Source organism: Capricornis sumatraensis, chromosome 3 (assembly GCF_032405125.1).
Source record: "Capricornis sumatraensis isolate serow.1 chromosome 3, serow.2, whole genome shotgun sequence".
In the NCBI taxonomy this organism is placed as follows: Eukaryota; Metazoa; Chordata; class Mammalia; order Artiodactyla; family Bovidae; genus Capricornis; species Capricornis sumatraensis.
Window position 1 is genome coordinate 179,292,811 of NC_091071.1, and position 17,166 is coordinate 179,309,976.

At 63.7% G+C, this 17,166-nt stretch overlaps 1 protein-coding gene across 10 annotated transcripts in view; it reads right to left on the minus strand.

The window, feature by feature from the left end:
• The window catches only part of ARHGEF10L (Rho guanine nucleotide exchange factor 10 like), a 147,792-nt gene that overhangs the window by 32,719 nt on the left and 97,907 nt on the right, over positions 1-17,166 (minus strand). For all 10 annotated transcript variants that reach the window (XM_068966878.1, XM_068966884.1, XM_068966881.1 and 7 more), the window contains 3 exons: positions 13,746-13,832; positions 11,953-12,179; positions 9,639-9,793 (listed from right to left, as the gene is read on the minus strand). In XM_068966878.1, the coding sequence (XP_068822979.1) occupies positions 9,639-9,793; positions 11,953-12,179; positions 13,746-13,832 (469 nt within the window). The remainder of the gene's footprint in view (positions 1-9,638; positions 9,794-11,952; positions 12,180-13,745; positions 13,833-17,166) is intronic.

Genomic DNA, 17,166 nt, shown 5'->3' on the forward strand with positions numbered 1-17,166 from the left:
CACCCCCGCAGGGAACCAGAGCCACAGAAAGCAGGGCTCTGCGCGCCCCCCAGCGGCCAGAGGCTGGAACACCCGCCACTCGGCCGGTTAGGAAGGCAGCGGTCAGGGATGCTGGAACCAGGCCTGGCAGCTGACACACGAGCCCTTCCCCGGGAGCAGCGACGGCCCCCCTGAGCCCTCGTGCCCTCTGCCCTCCTGGGACAGCGCCTGCCTGGGGTAGGGGGGCGTGTCTGATACCCTTGAGGGTCACACGTGTCCTGACCACCCTTCCACTTGCTGGGTGTCTCCTAAGAGACCTGGCTTCAGGACAGAATGATTAACAGATTAAATGTAATAATGCCAGGGAGGTTCGAGAGGGAGGGGACACACATATATTTACAGCTGGTTCATGTGTTGTCTGGCAGAAACCAACACAGCATTGTAAAGCTTCCAACTAATTACTCCTCCAATTAAAAATGCTTCTAAAAAGAAAAAAGATTTAATAATACCAACATCATTATATCAAAAAGAACACAGGACAGGAATTCCTTGATTCGGGGCCCATGGTAGGACCCTGAACCAGAGGCTTTCATTTGCTGGGACTCCATTTTCCCACCTGCAACCCAAGGGGATGGAATTCTGCTGAATCAACCCTGGTGCCTCCCTGGGTTTGTTTCAGTTCCCTGGAGTGTCCCTGGTGGCTCAGCTGGTAAAGAATCTGCCTGCAATGCGGGAGACCTGGGTTCGATCCCTGGGTTGGGAAGAACCCCTGGAAAAGGGAAAGGCTACCAATCCAGTATTCTGGCCTGGAGAGTTCCATGGGGTTGCAAAGAGTCAGACACCACTGAGCGACCTTCACCGTCACTTTCACCCCTGGTGGTCAACGAGGTGACAGACGTCACAAGCAGACCACCTCTTACCCTGGAGTTCTGGCCTCCAAGATTCTTTCCAGCCTCACAGGCCACCGGTCTAAGACTTCAGTCGGGATCAGCGGGCGCTCTGGGCAGGGCCAGCCCCCTGCCCACCTCGAGCCGGCGGGGGGGTCCATCACTCCCTGCTCTGCCTGCCCACCAGCAGCTGTCCATTCACAATTCAAGAACAGGCATCCACACCTCCAAAGTCATGCCGAGACGGGATGACAGCCCGTTTGTCTGTGCCTGGACGCGCACACACCAGGTGAACCGAGACCAAGGCCCAGTCACAGCAAAGACACCTCAAAGAGGCAGACGTGCCCCACCGCGGGTGGCAGATCAGAAAGCCAGAGGGGTCCTCGGGGTTCTGAGGCCAAGGTGAGGGCACAAAGAAACAGTCACTGAGGCGGAGGGGAGCTGAGGGACAGCCAACACCTCGGGAGTGGTCGCGACAGTCACTGAGGGCGAGGAGAGCGGAGGGGCAGCCAACATCTCGGGAGTGGTCGCAACAGTCGCTGAGGCTGACGGGAGGTGAGGGGGAGTCAACACCCCGGGAGTGGTCGCAACAGTCAGTGAGGGCGATGGGAGCCGAGGGGCAGCCAACACCCCTGGAGTGGTCGCGACAGTCACTGAGGTCGAGGGGAGCCGAGGGGCAGCCAACACACCGGGAGTGGTCGCGACAGTCACTGAGGCCGAGGGGAGCCGAGGGGCAGCCAGAACCCCGGGAGTAGTTGCGATAGTCACTGAGGCTGAGGGGAGCCGAGGGGCAGCCAACACCCAGGGCGTCATCTCGACAGTCACGTAGGGCTAGGGGAGACGAAGGGCAGCCAACACCCTGGGCATGGTTGCGACAGTCAGTGAGGCCAGCAGTCAACACCCCGGGAGTGGTCGCGACGGTCACTGAGGCTGAGGGGAGCCGAGAGGCAGCCAACACCCTGGGAGTGGTTGCGACAGTCCCTGAGGGTATGGGGATCCAAGGGGCAGCCAACACCCTGGACGTGGTTGCAACAGTCAGTGAGGCCGGCAGCCAACACCCCGGGAGTGCTCGCGACAGTCCTTGAGGCCGAGGGGAGCCGAGGGGCAGCCAACACCCCGGCGGTGGTCGCAACAGTCACTGAGGCCGAGGGGAGCCAAGGGGCAGCCAACACCCGGGAGTGGTCGTGACAGTCACTGAGGCCGAGGGGAGCCAAGGGGCACAAGACCCCGGGGGTGTTCACAACAGTCACTGAGGCTGAGGGGAGTCGAGAGGCAGCCAACACCCCGGGAGTGGTCGCGACAGTCACTGAGGGTGAGGGGATCCAAGGGGCAGCCAACACCCTGGACGTGGTCGCAACAGTGACTGAGAGCGAGGGGAGCCGAGCGGGAGCCAACACAGCGGGAGTGGTCGCAACAGTCACTGAGGCCGAGGGGAGCCGAGGGGGGCCAACACCCCGGGAGTGGTCGCGACAGTCACTGAGGCCGAGGGGAGCCAAGAGGCAGCCAAGACCCTGGGAGTGGATGCGACAGTCCGTGAGGGTATGGGGATCCAAGGGGCAGCCAACACCCTGGACGTGGTCGCGACAGTCAGTGAGGCTGGCAGCCAACACCCCGGGAGTGGTCGCGACAGTCCCTGAGGCCGAGGGGAGCCGAGGGGCAGCCCACACCCCGGCAGTGGTTGCAACAGTCCCTGAGGCCGAGGGGAGCCGAGGGGCAGCCAACACCCGGGAGTGGTAGCGATAGTCACTGAGGCCGAGGGGAGCCAAGGGGCAGCCAACACCCTGGGCGACGTCTCGACAGTCATGTAGGGCTAGGGGAGACGAGGGGCAGCCAACACCCTGGGCGTGATCACGACAGTCAGTGAGGCCAGCAGTGAACACCCCGGGAGTGGTCGCGACAGTCACTGAGGCTGAGGGGAGCCGAGAGGCAACCAACACCCTGGACGTGGTCGCGACAGTCACTGAGGCCGAGGGGAGCCGAGGGGCAGCCAACACCCCGGGAGTGGTCGCGACAGTCACTGAGGCCGAGGGGAGCCGAGGGGCAGCCAACACCCCGGGAGTGGTCGCGACAGTCACTGAGGGTGAGGGGATACAAGGGGCAGCCAACACCCTGGACGTGGTCACGACACTCACTGAGGGCTAGGGGAGCCAAGGGGCAGCCAACACCCTGGGCGTGGTCGCAACAGTCACTGAGGCCGAGGGGAGCCAAGGGGGTGCCAACACCACGGGAGTGGTCGCGACAGTCACTGAGGGTGAGGGGATCCAAGGGGCAGCCAACACCCTGGGCGCGGTCGCAACAGTCACTGAGGCTGAGGGGAGCCGAGAGGCAGCCAACACTCCGGGTGTCGTCACAACAGTCACCTAGGGCTAGGGGAGACGAGGGGCAGCCAACACCCTGGGTGTGGTCGTGACAGTCAGTGAGGCGGGCAGCCAACACCTGAGGAGTGGTAGCGACAGTCACTGAGGGTGAGGGGATCCAAGGGGCAGCCAAAACCCTGGACGTGGTCGCGACAGTCACTGAGAGCTAGGGGAGCCAAGGGGCAGCCAACACCCTGGACGTGGTCGTGACAGTCACTGAGGGCGAGGGAAGCCGAGAGGCAGCCAACACCCCGGAAGTGGTCGCGACAGTCACTGAAGCTGAGGGGAGCCGAGAGGCAGCCAACACCCTGGGAGTGGTCGCGACAGTCACTGAGGCTGATGGGAGCCGAGAGGCAGCCAACACCCCGGGAGTGGTCGCGATAGTCACTGAGGCTGAGGGGAGCCAAGAGGCAGCCAACACCCCGGGAGTGGTTGCGACAGTCCCTGAGGGTATGGGGATCCAAGGGGCAGCCAAAACCCTGGACGTGATCGCGACAGTCCCTGAGGCCGAGGGGAGCCGAGGGGCAGCCAACACCCCGGGAGTGGTCGCGACAGTCCCTGAGGCCGAGGGGAGCCGAGGGGCAGCCAACACCCTGGGCGACGTCTCGACAGTCATGTAGGGCTAGGGGAGACGAGGGGCAGCCAACACCCTGGGCATGATCGCGACAGTCAGTGAGGCCAGCAGCCTACACCCCGGGAGTGGTAGCGACAGTCACTGAGGCTGAGGGGAGCTGAGAGGCAACCAACACCCTGGACGTGGTCGCAACAGTCACTGAGGCCGAGGGGAGCCAAGGGGGTGCCAACACCACGGGAGTGGTCGCGACAGTCACTGAGGGTGAGGGGATCCAAGGGGCAGCCAACACCCTGGGCGCGGTCGCAACAGTCACTGAGGCTGAGGGGAGCCGAGAGGCAGCCAACACTCCGGGAGTGGTCACGACACTCACTGAGGGCTAGGGGAGCCAAGGGGCAGCCAACACCCCCGGAGTAATCGCGACAGTCACTGAGTTGAGGGGACACAAGGGGCAGCCGACACCCCGGGAGTGGTCACGACAGTCCCTGAGGCCGAGGGGAGCCGAGAGGCAGCCAACACCCTGGGAGTGGTTGCGACAGTCCCTGAGGGTAAGAGGATCCAAGGGGCAGCCAACACCCTGGACGTGGTCGCGATAGTCAGTGAGGCTGGCAGCCAACACCCCGGGAGTGGTCGCGACAGTCCCTGAGGCCGAGGGGAGCCGAGGGGCAGCCAACACCCCAGGAGTAGACGCGAGAGTCACTGAGGCCAAGGGGAGCCGAGGGACAGGCAACACCCCGGGAGTGGTCCCGACAGTCACTGAGGGCAAAGGGAGCCGTGGGGCAGCCAACACCCCGGGACTGGTCGCGATAGTCACTGAGGCCGAGGAGAGCCGAGGGGCAGCCAACACCCCGGGACTGGTCGCGACAGTCACTGAGGCCGAGGAGAGCCGAGGGGCAGCCAACACCCTGGGAGTGGTCGCGACAGTCACCGAGGCTGAGGGGAGCCGAGGGGCAGCCAACACCCCGGGCGTCGTCACGACAGTCACTGAGGGTGAGGGGATCCAAGGGGCAGCCAACACACTGGACGTGGTTGTGACAGTCACTGAGGGCTAGGGGAGCCAAGGGGCAGCCAACACCCTGGGCGTGGTCGCAGCAGTCAGTGAGGCCGGCAGCCAACACCCCGGGAGTGGTCGCGACAGTCACAGAGGCCGAGGGGAGCCGAGGGGCAGCCAACACCCTGGGAGTGGTTGCAACAGTCAGTGAGGCCAGCAGCCAACACCCCGTGAGTGGTCGCGACAGTCACTGAGGGCTAGGCGAGCCAAGGGGCAGCCAACACCCTGGGCGTGGATGCAACAGTCAGTGAGGCCGGCAGCCAACACCCTGGGAGTGGTCGCGACAGTCACTGAGGGCTAGGGGAGCCAAGGGGCAGCCAACACCCTGGACGTGGTCATGACAGTCACTGAGGGCGAGGGGCGCCGAGGGGCAGCCAACACCCCGGGAGTGGTCGCGATAGTCACTGAGGCTGAGGGGAGCCAAGAGGCAGCCAAGACCCTGGGAGTGGTCACGATAGTCACTGAGGCTGAGGGGAGCCAAGAGGCAGCCAAGACCCTGGGAGTGGTTGCGACAGTCAGTGAGGCCGAGGGGAGCTGAGGGGCAGCCAACACCCCGGCTGTGGTCGCAACAGTCCCTGAGGCCGAGGGGAGCCGAGGGGCAGCCAACACCCGGGAGTGGTCGCGACAGTCACTGAGGCCGAGGGGAGCCGAGGGGCAGCCAACGCCCTGGGCGACGTCTCGACAGTCATGTAGGGCTAGGGGAGACGAGGGGCAGCCAACACCCTGGGCGTGATCGTGACAGTCAGTGAGGCCAGCAGCCTACACCCCGGGAGTGGTAGCGACAGTCACTGAGGCTGAGGGGAGCCGAGAGGCAACCAACACCCTGGACGTGGTCGCGACAGTCACTGAAGCCGAGGGGAGCCGAGGGGGTGCCAACACCCCGGGAGTGGTTGCGACAGTCACTGAGGGTGAGGGGATCCAAGGGGCAGCCAACACCCTGGGCGTGGTCGCAACAGTCACTGAGGCTGAGGCGAGCCGAGAGGCAGCCAACACTCCGGGAGTGGTCACGACACTCACTGAGGGCTAGGGGAGCCAAGGGGGAGCCAACACCCCCAGAGTAATCGCGACAGTCACTGAGGCTGAGGGAAGCCGAGAGGCAGCCAACACCCCGGGAGTGGTCGCGACAGTCACTGAGCTGAGGGGAGCCAAGGGGCAGCCAACACCCCGGGAGTGGTCGCGACAGTCACTGAGGCTGAGGGAAGCCGAGGGGCAGCCAACACCCCGGGAGTGGTCGCCTCAGTTACTGAGGCCGAGGGGAGCCGAGGGGGAGCCAACACCCCTGGTGTGGTCGCGACAGTCACTGAGCTGAGGGGAGCCAAGGGGCAGCCAACACCCCGGGAATGGTCGCGACAATCACTGAGGCTGAGGGGAGCCGAGGGGCAGCCAACACCCCGGGAGTGGTCGCAACAGTTACTGAGGCTGAGGGTTCCGAGGGGCAGCCAACTCCCTGGGCGTGGTCACGACAGTCACCTAGGGCTAGGGGAGCCGAGGGGCAGCCAACACCCCGGGAGTGGTCGCGACAGTTACTGAGGCTGAGGGTTCCGAGGGGCAGCCAACACCCTGGGCGTTGTTGCGACACTCAGTGAGGCCAGCAGTCAACACCCCGGGAGTGGTCGCGACAGTCACTGAGGCTGAGGGGAGCCGAGAGGCAGCCAACACCCCAGGAGTGGTCGGGACACTCACTGAGGCCGAGGGGAGCCGAGGGGGAGCCAACACCCCTGGTGTGGTCGCGACAGTCACTGAGGGTGAGGGGATCCAAGGTACAGCCCACACCCTGGACGTGGTCACGACAGTGACTGAGGGCTAGGGGAGCCAAGGGGCAGCCAACACCCTGGGCGTGGTCGCAACAGTCACTGAGGCCGAGGGGAGCCGAGGGGGTGCCAACACCCCGGGAGTGGTCGCGACAGTCACTGAGGGTGAGGGGATCCAAGGGGCAGCCAACACCCAGTCGGTGGTCGCAACAGTCACTCAGGCTGAGGGGAGCCAAGAGGCAGCCAACACCCTGGGAGTGGTTGCGACAGTCCCTGAGGGTAAGGGGATCCAAGGGGCAGCCAACACCCTGGACGTGGTTCCAACAGTCAGTGAGGCCGGCAGCCAACACCCCGGGAGTGGTCGCGACAGTTCCTGAGGCCGAGGGGAGCCGAGGGGCAGCCAACACCCCAGGAGTCGTCATGACTGTAATGACGATGGTGGGCGGGAGAGGCACGCGTCCGTCCCCAAGCTCCATGCCAGCACCTGTGATTGGCTGCCCCTGGCGCTCACAGCCACCCTGTGCTGAGGGGTGGAATTCGCACCCACTTTACAGGTGGGGAAACTGAGTCCCCAAGAGTAGAAGCAGCAGCAGGTCCAGTCTCTCGCAGTGGGACCCGATCCCGACAGCCTGACCCCTCAGTCCAGCCCTCACGCACCCTGTCTTCTGGCTCCTCGGCAGGGCACTGTGGCCCCCGTCCCCAGCGGCCAGAGGTCATCCAGGCAGCTGTGCCCAAACACAGGATGGACAGGGGTGGTGCACCTGGCACCTCATGAACGCGTACTTGCTGAGTGAGTGAGGGAAGGAAGGAATGAATGAACGCAGATGAGCAGAGACCCTGAGGGCTGCAGACACTGCCACGGCCGCACTGCTTGGGCTCCGAGGCCCCCAGCTCTGACTGCCCAGGGCTCTAGGTGGCCCGGGGACCCTGGAATCCTCAGTCATCTCACAGCTGCTGGACGCGCCTCTTCAGTCTCAGCTTCGGGGTCCCTCCCTGGGCACAGTGGGCCAGGCCCTCCCCGACACCCTGCACCTCCCCTTAGGACCATCAGCGCCGTGTACAACCATCAGCTTCCTGCCTGCTCGCTCATCCATGAACCTGTCTCGTCTTCCTCTGTAAGCTGTGCGGGTGGGCTCACGTCCGGTTTGCTGGCCACCACATCCACGGGGCCTAGTGGGCGCTCAGTAAACATCTGGGGGACAGATGTCTAACGGCAGGATGGCTGCCAGAGCACTCTGACTCCCTCCTCCAGCCCAGACGGCACCCCACTCTGCCTAGAGCAGCCAAAGCCCCCTGAAAGCTGGAGAGGACTCCAGTCCTGGGAGGACACTGAGGTTCAGCTCTTGGCTCACCTGTGGGACTCCGGGGAGTCCCTTTCCACCCAGAAAATGAGGGTGTTGGGTCCAACGGTCCCTAGTGGCTCTTTTGGATCTGAGCAACCCCAGGCAGAAAGTCAGTGGTTAGACCCCAACCCTCGATGGCTTCAACTGTGTCCCCCAAATTCATTCATTCACGTGTCAACCCCTAGCACTCAGCACATGACCTTGTGTGCTGGTAGGGGTGCTGATGGAACTGATTAGGATGAGGTCACGCTGGAGGAGGGTGGGGGTCTGAGTCCAAGGGGTTCTCTGGACACAGGCTCCCCCAAAGAGAGACCCACAGGAAGATGGGGGTTATGCTGCCACAAGCTAAGGAACCACCTGAAACCGGGAGAGAGGCCTGGAACAGACCCTTCCCCAGCGCCTTCCGGGGAGAGCATGGCCCTGCGGACACCGTGCTCTCAGACCTCAGTGTCCAGAATGGCAGTCAGTAAACTCGGCTGCTGAAGCTGCTCGGTCATGGAAGGCCCGGCACACGGATACAACCTGCCCACCTCCTCCCAACCCGCACTCCCAAACTGAAGTCAGGAGCCAAGAGGGAAAGGGCCCGAGGCAGCCCATCTGGGGACTGGGGGGTGCCGAGCAGGCTGGGCCAGGCTCCCAGACTCCCACAGGAGCCAGAGGGTGGCCATCTCTCCAGCAGTCTTGGTGTAGCTCGCCGAAGATCTGAGCCTGGACTGACTTTCACACACACGGTGTGTCTGACGGGGAGAGGGATCGCCTCCCCTCCCTCTACCCCCTTTAATTAAAAACTATAAATGCCTTATCAAAAGTTAGTTTAAAATACCAACACAGTGCCAAGTGGCAAAAAAAAAAGCCTCAGTACAAATATCTGCTTATAAGCTGCAACAGGCTGCGATGACACAGCAATCAGAGGCCGGGGGGGCGGAGCAAGAAGGCTGAGGCTGAGGCACAGCAGCCTCTGGGGGTGCTGGTCTTGGACCTGCTTCCCTCCGCTCCTGCTCTTGTCCTTGGACTGGGAGCTGAACAAGCCACAAAGGACGGGGACCATAGCACTCCATATCCCTTCCTGCACCTCAGCATCAGTATCCATAAGGAGGAGGTCATTCTCGAGGGTCGTGGTGAGAGTTAAAACACCGCACCACTTCACCCTGTCCTGGAGCACAGCAGCTCAAATGCTGCCCACCTTCCCTCCAGACGACATCGTCTGTGCCACTGACGGCTCGATCAAACAGTGGAGACCAAAGCGCCTGACCCCACTGGGCACCGACTATGCCGGGCGCTACACTTGCCTTCACTGAAATGCTTACCCCCACCTGCACCTATGAGTGGCAGGTGTTACCATTATCCCCGTTTTACAGATGAGGAAACAGGCACGGAGGAGCAGCTGCTCGCCCACGGACACTGCTGTCATCAGGGCAGAGCCCAGATATGAAGCCAGGTCTCTCTGAGCCCAGAGACTCGCTTCCTGTGCAGCAGAGTCTCCTGGCAGTGGGCTGAGCTGTCCGTAAGACAGTGAGCGGCCCGTCCTTCTGGGGACCCCGATGGGGACCAGGGGCCTCCAGTCTCTCCAGCACCTCGATTCCCGGACTCTGTGCTGAGCTGCCCCCTTGGTCTGCCTCCCACAGCTTCTCTGGTCCTGGATCTGACTCTCGGTCAGGGCCCAGGGGAGCTCCCAGCACCCCCAGCACCGCATCCTTACCGCTGGTCCGAGGGTAAGCAGCGAGGGTGCCATCCTGCAGGCCGGCCAGCAGGTAGAAGGGGCTGTGTCGCAGGCAGAGCACGGGCTGCAGGCCTGGGCTCCGGCAGGCCGCCAGGCACTGGGTGCCCGTGTCCACGCTGCTGTAAAGCAGGACGCTGCAGGGAGAGGCGGTGACTCAGTCAGCCCCCCGCCCTCTTGTTGAGAGGGCTCCAGCCCCCACCTCCACCAGCTCAGCCTGCCTCCCGCTGCGTGACCAGGCCATCACTCAGACTTCTCCATGGGCAGCCTTTATGGGGCGGGGCCACGGAAAATGGGGCTCTGGACACAGCACAGCCGGGGGCTGGGAGGACGGTTTTCAGGGTCACATCTAAGGGCAAACCCAGCTGACTGTCCCCCTCCAGCTGGCTGGCCTGGACCACTGAGCCTCAGTCCTCTCTGAAAAATGGGGCCGTGATGCCTACCTCACGGCCATACCAAGGAACAAAGTCCCAGCGTGTGTACTGCCTGGATGAACCTTGAGAATGTTAGGAGAATGAGAGAGGCCAGGCACAAAAGGCCACACACTGGGTGAGTCTGTGTATGAAATGAGCAGGAGAGACAAATCCAGACCAGGGGATGGGAACAGATCAGTGGGTCCCAGGGGCTGGGGCAGGGAACACGAGGTGACCCAGAGGCTCCGGGGGATGACAAGAATGTTCCAGAACTAAGCAGTGGTGATGGCTACCCATCAGGAATGTCCTGGAAACCACTGAACTGCACGGTTTTTAATGGCTAAAATGATAACTTTATGCAGTTTGATCTCATAAAAAGCAAAACGAGTTCACCAGGCCCCTGGGTTCCGTGAACCCAGGCCTGGACAGCATGAAGCCTCTAGTGCCTCCAAGCTGGTTCTAAGTATACTAGCTTTCAGCTCCTCCCCCGGCTGCTCTTGCGGGCCACGGGCCCCTATGAGGCTCACACTCCTGGCCTAGGAGCAGCACATGGCAGGTATGCACAACGCCCCCGGACGCTGCCGCAGGTGTGGGCAGCAGGCAGGCGTGAGGGTGCAGGGGTGCGGGCAGCAGGCAGGCATGAGGGTGCAGGGATGCGGGCAGCACGCAGGCATGAGGGTGCAGGGGTGCGGGCAGCAGGCAGGCATGAGGGTGTGGGGCCATCTCAGGGTCCTCTCCACAACCGCCTTCACAGTCCAGTTAACGGGAAGAATTTTCACCCTCCGTCCACATGACTGGGCCTGCTCTGCCGGGGTGGCCGCTGCTGCGCGGAAGTGTTTGCTAACTCACCAGCTCCAGGCAGGTCTTACAAGGGGGGAGCCCCCTCTGCCGGCAGGCCTCATAACCTGGGCACACTCTGCACCCTCACCTGCCCTGCAAGGCCAGCTGAGGCCACAGACAGGTGGATGAGGGCAGTGACAGCAAAGGGGCCTGAAGTCTTCACGGGGCCCACGTCCTGGTGGGCTCTCACAGCAGCCCCACATGTGGGGGATGGTAACACCACTTCAGAGCGGTCACACAGCACAAGGACCTACAGGCCCCAAACCCAGCTCTGCCGACACCGAAGCCCGCGCCGCCTGTGGCACCACACTACCAGGAGGGGGCCGGGTGGCACAGAGCAGCCCCTGAAGGGCCCTGGGTAAAGTGTGAGCAGCTCCTGACACTGGCTGGGCATTGTGGACCCCACTTCCTGCTCTTGCTCCCCACTTCCCACTCCTGGCCCCTACTTCCCATTCCTGGGCCCCACTTCCCACTCCTGGCCCCCACTTCCTGCTCTGGGCCCCCACCTCCCGCTCCTGGCCCCCACTTCCCGCTCCTGGCCCCTACTTCCCATTCCTGGCCCCCACTTCCCGCTCCTGGCCCCCTTCCCGCTCTGGGCCCCCACTTCCCACTCCGGGCCCCCACTTCCCACTCCGGGCCCCCTCTTCCCGTTCCTGGCCCCCACTTCCCACTCCAGGCCCCCTCTTCCCATTCCTGGCCCCCTCTTCCCGCTCCTGGCCCCCACTTCCCGCTCCTGGCCCCCACTTCCCGCTCCTGGCCCCCACTTCCTCTTCCTGGCCCCCACTTCCCGCTCCTGAACCCCACTTCCCACTCTAAGCCTCCATTTCCCGCTCCTGGCCTCCACTTCCCGCTCTGGACTCCACTTCCCACTCCAGGTCCCCTCTTCCTGCTCTTGGCCCCCACTTCCCACTCCGGGCCCCCACCTCCTGCTACTGGCCCCCGCCTCCTGCTCCCAACCAGGGGCACCGCATGTTGGGGGTGAGGAGCGAAGCTGGAGGGGCAGTGCCCAGGGTGCCCAGCCCACTCTGGCCCAGGCCCCTCACCTGCCGTCCTGGAGCCCAAGGCAGATGGTGGGGTGCACCCCGGCCGAGGTGTCAGCGGCGGGGCAGCCCTTGTCTCCATCTCTGCCGTCGCCCTCCTCTGGCTCTGGAATGTACTCCATGCAGAGCACGGGGGCCGCCAGTGGGAAGGACTTGACCGTGCGGGGCGAGGGCCGGTTCAGGGAGAAAATCTCCACCTGGCCCCCCGCACCCTCCTGCCCGCCTCCAACCTACGGCAGAGACCAGAGGGGCCGTCAGGTGAGCGCCTCGTGGGCGGACGCAGACGCAGACCCTGCCCCCGCTGACCCACCCAGAGCATCTGTTTGTCACGGGGCTTAGGCACCAAGAGAAACATGCCCTCTCCTGCCCACAGGTATCCTGCTGTCACTGAAGGCCACTTGTTCCCAGCTGCCACGACAAGAAGTTAGATTTGGGCCCAAAGAAAATCAGGAAAAGAGCTGAGATGGACTAGGTACCGAGCCAGCTTTCTATTTCCTTATCTTTAAGGTAAATCTGAAGCAACAAAGAGCGAGCGTACACTCTGCCCTGTCTCCTTCAGTTTACCCCTGCACTTAGCACATGGTAGACACTCATTATATCCCGGCTGAATGCATGGATGATCACAAGAACGGACGGACAGAAGAACGGACGGACGGGATAGAAGACTGGGTGACTGGATGGATAGAAGGGTGGACAGCTGGTTACAAGGACTGATGGATGATGGATGGATGGATGGATCAACAGCTGGATGAAGGGAGAGCGACTAGCTGAGTGAAAGGATGGATGGATGGGTAGGTGAACAGATGATTATAAGGCTGGATGGATGGATGGAAGGATAACAGATAGACGGGTGGATGGAAGGACAGTGGATGGGTGATGTATCTACTGGACACTGGAGACCAGTGAAGGAGAAATCACCCTCAGAAGGGACGGCTGGGCTGGACCCTAAAGGGTGAGCCAGACTTTCTTGGCCTAAATGCCTGGAGACTGACTGGAGGGGTGGTGAGGCTGGAGCCTCAGGAAACCTATGGGAGGCCACAGTCTGCACCGTGAGCCACATGGGGAGCACAGCACCGATGCAGATCAAGGCAGGCTCTGCAGAACCCCGGTGCAGAACGGTGGCTGGAATCTCTGAGAGAGAAGCGCAGCCCTGCCTCCTGACGCCCGGGGGGAAGACCAGCCATCCAGAAACCCTGCACTGCTCCGTTCATGTCCATCACAGCACCAAGGCCAGTCGCAAGAATCCGACTCTCTGATCGGTCCCCTGGCTTTCTGTTGTTCCTGCTGAGGTCACACGTGCCAGCTCTGAGCACAGAGCCTGCCGTGGAAGTCCCCAGAAGACCGCGTTGGGTGAGGGTGTGCAAAACGGGGCCCACAGGCTGGCCCCTTCCTCCAGCAGCCCCCCAGGTGCCGCCCACGGGCCTGGTGCTTCCTCCAGCAGCCCCCCAGGTGCCACCCACAGGCTGGCCGCTTCCTCCAGCAGCCCCCCAGGTGCCGCCCACGGGCCTGGTGCTTCCTCCAGCAGCCCCCCAGGTGCCACCCACAGGCTGGCCGCTTCCTCCAGCAGCCCCCCAGGTGCCACCCACAGGCTGGCCGCTTCCTCCAGCAGCCCCCCAGGTGCCACCCACGGGCCGGCCGCTTCCTCCAGCAGCCCCCCAGGTGCCACCCACGGGCCGGCCGCTTCCTCCAGCAGCCCCCCAGGTGCCACCCACGGGCTGGCCGCTTCCTCCAGCAGTCCCCCAGGTGCCTCCCCCTCTCATGCCCCCAGGCCCCAGCTGAACATGGGGGTTACTCACCCAGAGGTAGCCCTGTGGGAGGGAGGTGCTGACAGCCGAGAAGCCCAGCAGAGGACAGCTGACGGGACTGTGGACCAGGGCCCCGAGCTGCAGAGACAGACGGCACACACAGGGGTGAACACCGAGGGGCCGGAGAGGCTGACGTCTGACAGCACGACCTGGGTCTGGACCGTCTGTCAGGGGCTGTTAAACCTGCCGGTTCCTGCATCCCCTTCAGGCCCCCAGCCAGGCCCCTGAGGGCGGGGCCAGGGAGAGGCAGGCTCCTCCCGGCAGCCCCCAGGCACTCACAGGGGACCTCTGCCCTCCTGGAACCTTCTGGAGCCTGAATGAAACTCTTTCCAAACTGGGCTTTGTTGAAAACCATGAAGTGCACCCCTTGTATTTCGTACGCGGGGAAGACGAGGTCCACAGAAGACAAACAGCTGCCCGAGGCCACGCAGGCGGCGCGCACCGTCACCCTCGGCCCCCGTGTCCCCCGAGCAGCACAGCGGAGGGGGTCCCACCGTCATCCTCAGCCCCCGTGTCCCCCGAGCAGCACGGCGGACGGGGTCCTGGGCCAACAGAGCCCTCCTCGGCCAACCCCGCCAGGACCAGAGGGCTGGTCCGCAGTCTGGGGGCTCCATCTGTGTGGGGCTGTCACTGAGGACCGCTGGCTGCTCACTCCTCGGAATCAGTGGCCCCCAACCCCACGCCAGTGGCCCTCAGGCCTGTTCCTGAACTAAATCTGCCGTCCATGTCTCTGGCCAGGACGGCAGTGTGAGAGAAGGGCCTGGCCCTTTCAGGGGCCTTGCTGGAAACTCCAGCCAGATCAAAGGAGGAGGCTGGCTGGGGAACGCGGAGGTGCCCCCCCTCCCCGCCCCCAGAGGAAGCAGCCACCGCAGGGCAGGCCTTTGAGTAGGCAGGTGCTGCCCTCTGCTGGCGCCCGCGGCCTCCTTGTCCCAGCCCCACTGGGGTGATCTGACGAGGAAGCCTCTAAGGGCCACAGCTGAGGGGACCCAAAGGGGTCACCTCCTGCAGCCCCCGTGCTGCTGCTGCTGCTGCTGCTGCTAAGTCGCTTCAGTTGTGTCTGACTCTGTGCAACCCCATAGACGGCAGCCCACCAGGCTCCGCCGTCCCTGGGATTCTCCAGGCAAGAACACTGGAGTGGGCTGCCATTTCCTTCTCCAACGCATGAAAGTGAAAAGGGAAAGTGAGCTGAGCGGCTGGCAAACGTGAACTTGGAGGGCAGGGGGACGTGAGTGGCTCAGGATCACACAGCAAGGAACGGCAGAATCAGGGCTGAGGTGCTCTTTTCAGTTAGCACGCTGGAGGCCGTGGCCTCCTGGGCACAGCATGGGCTGGGCCGGGCTCCCAGGCGCCCTCAGGCCCTGCCCCCTCACCCCGCCTCTTGGGGGGGCCACAGCCCGCTCAGGGCCTGGCCCTTCCTGCTCCTGTCCCCTTGGATTTGGGGTTGGGGCAACCACAGCCTGGCTTGGGTGTTTCCATGGCAACCCCAGAGGGCCGGAAGTCAGCAGAGCCTGGGCCCGAGACGGGGGCAAAGACTCAAAGGCTCCTTGAACGGGGCAGGCTCTGGACCCAAAAGGGCCGTCCGTGACGGGAAGCTGACTTCCGAGAACCAAGCAGCCCCACGCGGAACAGAGCAGAGCACAGCAGGCTCTTGGTGCGGGCAGTAGGCCCCAGTCCCGGCACAGCTGCTACCAGCACGCGTGCCGGGCCACCGCAGTCGTGTCCGACTCTTTGCGACCCTGTGGAGCCCACCAGGCTCCCCTGTCCATGGGATTCTTCAGGCGAGATTACTAGGGTGGGTTGCCACGTCCCCCTCCAGGGGGATCTTCCCGACCCAGGGATCCAACCCACGCCTCTTAGGCTCCTGCACCACTGGTGCCACCGGGGAAGTGCTGCCAGCTGGTGACCCCACACCAGCTCCTCGTGGTCACGGGGACCCGGGCACCTCGGCAGGGCCCTGGCTAGACATGGTGGGCCTAACGCCCTGGGCAGGGGCTGGACACCCGGCAGCGGTCACTGGTCAGGAGGGCTTCTGGTGGGACACGTTAGCGCTTCACTCCATCAGCTGAACAGCACTGTGGGAAGGGGCTGTCCCAGACCGGCAGCTGAGGCAGGGTCAGGGGACAGGGACCCAGCGACGGTCACTCTGGCTGATGGGGGTGGCAGCCAGCACTGAGGCCACTTGCTGGTGCGCTGAGGCCCACACAAGCCTGCCCCTGCGGCTCTGGGCTGCAGCCCTCAGGCCTCCGAGACACCTGTGTACGAGAGCTGCCTGCAGCAGGCAGCAGCCCTCCCAGGCCCCGAGCCCCTCTCCCCTGGCAGGTCTCTCACGGAACCTCAGCCCAAAGGGGGAAATGGGCTTGCCCTGAGCCTTCCCCTAGCGCCCCCCGTTGCCCTCCAGGGACAGGCCTGCAGCTCAGGTGGAGCCCAAGTCCAAGAAGAACCTCCTACCACCTCAGCAACCAGGCCATCGGAAAGACCCCCAAGCCACGACACCAGTGGGGTTGAGGGTGCTTTCAGCCCCAAGGGCTTCACATGGGGAAGACCCCTCAGTGACAGGAGGCGGGTGACTCCCCGCTTGGGGCTGTGGGGCGTTCTTTCAGGGAGGCCCTGGGGCAGCAGCCTGTCTGGGACGCCTCCACCCCGGCTGTGACCTGACAGGGCAGGCCTGAGTCCTGGGGGGAGATGGGATGATGCATCCTGCTCCATGGGATCTGCTCGGGGGCAGGAGAGCCGCAGGCAGGGGGACTGGACTCCGCCCCACGGCCCACAGGCTGCGCCCCTGGGCACAAGCTGGCAGGACCCCACAGGCAGCTCCTTAGTAACGGGGTCAGGACTGGAGGCCCACAGAGGCCGGGGAGACAGTGGGGGAGGAGCAGGACGGGGCAAGGGCCAGGGCACTCCCCTTCCCAGGGCCACGAGCAAGTGACTCAGGGCGGCTGGGGGTCACAGAGTCCACCTCCGGGAAAGGCCCAGGGTGGGGCCTGCTGCAGACGTGTCCCCGAAGGACCCGCCCCCTGTGGTCAAGACTCAGGTCAGGTCAGGTCAGTCGCTCTGTCAGGTCCGACTCTTGGCGACCCCGTGGACTGCAGCGCGCCAGGCCTCCCTGTCCATCACCAACTCTGGAGCTTCCTCAAACCCATGTCCACTGAGTCAGTGATGCCATCCAGCCATGTCATCCTCTGTCCTCCCCTTCTCCTCCTGCCTTCAATCTTTCCCAGCATCAGGGTCTTTTCAAATGAGTCAGCTCTTCATATGAGGTGGCCAAAGTACCGGAGTTTCTGCTTCAGCATCAGTCCTTCCAATGAACACCCAGGACTGCCCTCCTTGCAGTTGGATCTCCTTGCAGTCCAAGGGACTCTCAAGAGTTTCTCCAACACCACAGTTCAAAAGCACCAATTCTTCGGCGCTCAGC